This window comes from Parus major, chromosome 14 (assembly GCF_001522545.3).
Source record: "Parus major isolate Abel chromosome 14, Parus_major1.1, whole genome shotgun sequence".
Taxonomy (NCBI): Eukaryota; Metazoa; Chordata; class Aves; order Passeriformes; family Paridae; genus Parus; species Parus major.
Window position 1 is genome coordinate 15,232,410 of NC_031783.1, and position 3,905 is coordinate 15,236,314.

The 3,905-nt window shown below is 55.2% G+C and overlaps 1 protein-coding gene across 2 annotated transcripts in view; it reads left to right on the top strand.

Annotated features, from left to right (window-relative positions):
* SLC5A11 (solute carrier family 5 member 11) overlaps window positions 1–3,905 on the top strand; it is a 23,467-nt gene that overhangs the window by 9,388 nt on the left and 10,174 nt on the right. For both annotated transcript variants that reach the window (XM_015642796.3, XM_015642797.3), the window contains 3 exons: window positions 507–612; window positions 1,775–1,855; window positions 2,252–2,457. In XM_015642796.3, the coding sequence (XP_015498282.1) occupies window positions 507–612; window positions 1,775–1,855; window positions 2,252–2,457 (393 nt within the window). The remainder of the gene's footprint in view (window positions 1–506; window positions 613–1,774; window positions 1,856–2,251; window positions 2,458–3,905) is intronic.

The window sequence follows — 3,905 nt, forward strand, 5'->3', positions numbered from 1 at the left end:
TGATAACCTGCAGTGTGATAACCTGCAGTGTGATCACCTGCACTGTGATAACCTGCAGTGTGATAACCTGCAGTGTGATCACCTGCAGTGTGATCACCTGCACTGTGATCACCTGCACTGTGATCACCTGCAGTGTGATAACCTGCAGTGTGATAACCAGCAGTGTTGCTGTGCTGTTCTGCAGTGTGGCTGTTCTGCAGTGTGGCTGTGACTGCAGTGTGACTGTGACTGCAGTGTGACTGTGACTGCAGTGTGGCTGTGACTGCAGTGTTGCTGTGCTGTTCTGCAGTGTTGCTGTGCTGTTCTGCAGTGTTGCTGTTCTGCAGTGTTGCTGTGCTGTTCTGCAGTGTGGCTGTGACTGCAGTGTGACTGTGACTGCAGTGTGGCTGTGACTGCAGTGTGGCTGTGCTGTTCTGCAGTGTGACTGTGACTGCAGTGTTGCTGTTCTGCAGTGTGGCTGTGACTGCAGTGTTGCTGTTCTGCAGTGTTGCTGTGCTGTTCTGCAGGTGGACATGTACGCCGGAGCCCTGTTCATCCAGCAGGCCTTGCACTGGGACCTGTACATCGCTGTGGCCGGGCTGCTGGCCATCACTGCCGTGTACACCGTGTCTGGTGCGTGCTGGGGACACACCTGAGCTGCTCCTGTCCCTGCCCCTGTCCTTGATCCTGTCCCTGTCCTTGACCCTGTCCTTGACCCTGTCCTTGACCCTGTCCTGTCCCTGTCCTGTCCCTGCCCCTGTCCCTGTCCCTGTCCTTGACCCTGTCCCTGTCCTTGATCCTGCCCCTGTCCTGTCCCTGCCCCTGTCCCTGTCCTTTCCTTGACCCTGTCCCTGTCCTTGATCCTGTCCCTCTCCTGTCCTTGTCCCCGCCCCTGTCCCTGTCCCTTCCCCTGCCCCTGTCCTGTCCCTGTCCTGTCCTGTCACCTGAGACATGCAGGTGTCCCAGGCCAGGCTGGACGGGGCTGGAGCAGCCTGGGACAGTGGGAGGTGTCCCTGCCATGGCTGGGGGGCACTGGAGGGGCTTTGAGGACCCTTCCAACCCAAACCATTCCAGGACTCTGTGATTCATGCCATGCACTCTGTCCTGCTGCCCCAGCAGCCTGATTTTGCCATGAGTGTGGATATTGGGGTGGGAAGGCAATTGAAAACTCACCTTTTAGAAAAAATAGCCAGGGGAGAGTAAGTGAGCCCTCCTCAGAGGCCACCCCAGGTGGGTGCAGGTCTGCTCTGCCTTAAGGAGAAGCTGTGCCAAGGCATCCTCAGGGAACATTTTCCCTGTTTTCCGGGGCTCTCCGGAGGTGTGAGGGAGGGATTTACACCACAAAGAGCCGTGTAATGCGGAAAGACTCCAGGCTTGGATGCCCTTTCAGGGCTTAGGAGGGGCCAAATGGAAAACAGCCACACAGAAATCCCAAACAAATAAAGGTTATTCCTTTCCCACTGCTCACCCCCAGTGATGTAAAATCACAGCCCCTTTTTTTTCCCCTCCTCCTTTTTCAGCTTGGGATTTGTTTTAGAGCTTTTCCATGTATTTCTCGTAGAATATTTCCTGTATTTCTGCTTTTGGCTTCCAGTGACGACACGGTGACTCATGATAACTCAGGTCCTGAGCAGTTCCAAAGTGTCACTGGCCAAAGTTCCCCCCAGCAGGGACAGAACCCCCAGCCAGGCTCAGGGCTTGGCTTGTGCTGCTGGCCAAGAGCTTGAGCAGAGAGTGAAGTGCTCTGAGAGAACAAACCCAGTTCATCCCAGTTTGTGCCCCTCTGCTCTCACAGGTGGCCTGGCAGCTGTGATCTACACTGATGCCCTGCAGACCCTCATCATGCTCATCGGGGCCGTGTCCCTCATGGTCTTCAGTGAGTTTTCCTGGGGGGTTGGCACTTCAGCTTTTGACAGAAGCCTCATCAGGTTAAATATTAGGGAGGAATCCTTCCCTGGGAGGGTGGGCAGGCCCTGGATCCCTGGCAGTGTCCCAGGCCAGGCTGGGATGGTGGGAGGTGTCCCTGCCATGGCAGGGCTGGCATTGGGTGGGCTTTAAGAGCCTTTCCACCCCACCCCAGGATTCTGTGATTCCACAGGAGAGGCAGCTCCTGCTCCAGGCAGCAGTGTCTGCTCCTCCCCAGTCCAGTGTGGGAAACAAGAGCTTCTGATTTTTGAGGAGTCCTTGTGGAGCATCACCTGCAGTGACCCAGACTGGAATCAGAGTCCTGACCCGGGGGGATGCAGTAACAGCTTCTCATGACCCATTTCAGGTTTTATTGAAGTTGGTGGCCTTGAAGGTTTACAGGCAAAATACTTTGATGCCATTCCCAGCATCCGCAAGGAGAACAGCAGCTGTGGCCTGCCCAGGGAAGATGCTTTCCACATTTTCCGAGACCCTGTGAGCTCTGACCTGCCCTGGCCAGGAGTCTTGGTGGGAATGACCATCCCATCCCTGTGGTACTGGTGCACAGACCAGGTGGGTCACTGCTGGTTCCTGTGGTTGGTTACAAACCTGGTTTGAGGTTTCAGCCTCACCTGGACTGATTTTCTGAGGGGTATCATCAGGAAATTATTTTACTTTACCTCATTTTACCATCAGTAAAATCAGATGGTTAAATCCTAAAGAAGGAAAACTTGGTATGAGCAACTAAATATTAATAATCATCTGTATGGAAAAAGGGGTGAGGATGTGTTTGTGTGTTAATCCTGGTCCACAAAGAAGCCTTTTGTTTGTTTGTTTGCTTTTGAACTTAATCCTTTCATTCCTCATGAACCACCTGTGAATTTCTTCTTTCACCTTTCCCTCCAAGTGCCAGCATCAGAGCCAGGGATAAAACCCTAACCNATTGGGCAGGAATTGTTCCCTGGGAGGGCACAGGGTGTCTCTGGATCCCTGGCAGTGCCCCAGGCCAGGCTGGACAGGGCTCAGGGCAGCCAGGGAGGGGTCCCATGGCAGGGGTGGGAATGGGATGGGCTTTAGGGTCCCTTCCCACCCCAGGACTGTATGGAATGGATGCGATCCCGGGCTCAGCTTCTCTGGATCAGTGACCATGTGATGGAATCTCCGATAGTGCAGCTCCTGTGCTCAGGATGCTGTCACCTGCCTGGCCTCCCTTCGCCTGTCCTGCAGCTCTCCTAACCCTCAGCATTTTCACGTAGCTGCAGAGCTGGTTGGGCAGGGCTGGGCCCAGCCCTGGGGACACTTTTCCTGCTCTGTCCCTGTCCCCATGGCAGCAGGGACGGCTCCCGAGGGGAGCTGGGGCTGTGGCAGCTGGGGAGGGGGGGTTTGCTGGGCAGATTCCCCAGTCCTGCCCAGCCCAGCTCCCCACCCTGGGGAAAGAGAGGAACTCACCCCACCCCAGAGCTGTGCACGCTCCCCTCTTGTGACAGCCCTGCTGTCCCCTCACAGTGCCCAGCAGTGTGATAACCAGCAGTGTGATCACCTGCAGTGTTATAACCTGCACTGTGATAACCTGCACTGTGATAACCAGCACTGTGATCACCTGCACTGTGATCACCTGCACTGTGATCACCTGCACTGTGATCACCTGCACTGTGATCACCTGCACTGTGATAACCTGCAGTGTGATAACCTGCAGTGTTGCTGTGCTGTTCTGCAGTGTGGCTGTGACTGCAGTGTTGCTGTGCTGTTCTGCAGTGTGACTGTGACTGCAGTGTGGCTGTGACTGCAGTGTTGCTGTGCTGTTCTGCAGTGTGACTGTGACTGCAGTGTGGCTGTGACTGCAGTGTGACTGTGACTGCAGTGTGACTGTGACTGCAGTGTGACTGTGACTGCAGTGTTGCTGTTCTGCAGTGTTGCTGTGCTGTTCTGCAGTGTTGCTGTTCTGCAGTGTTGCTGTGCTGTTCTGCAGGTGGACATGTACGCCGGAGCCCTGTTCATCCAGCAGGCCTTGCACTGGGACC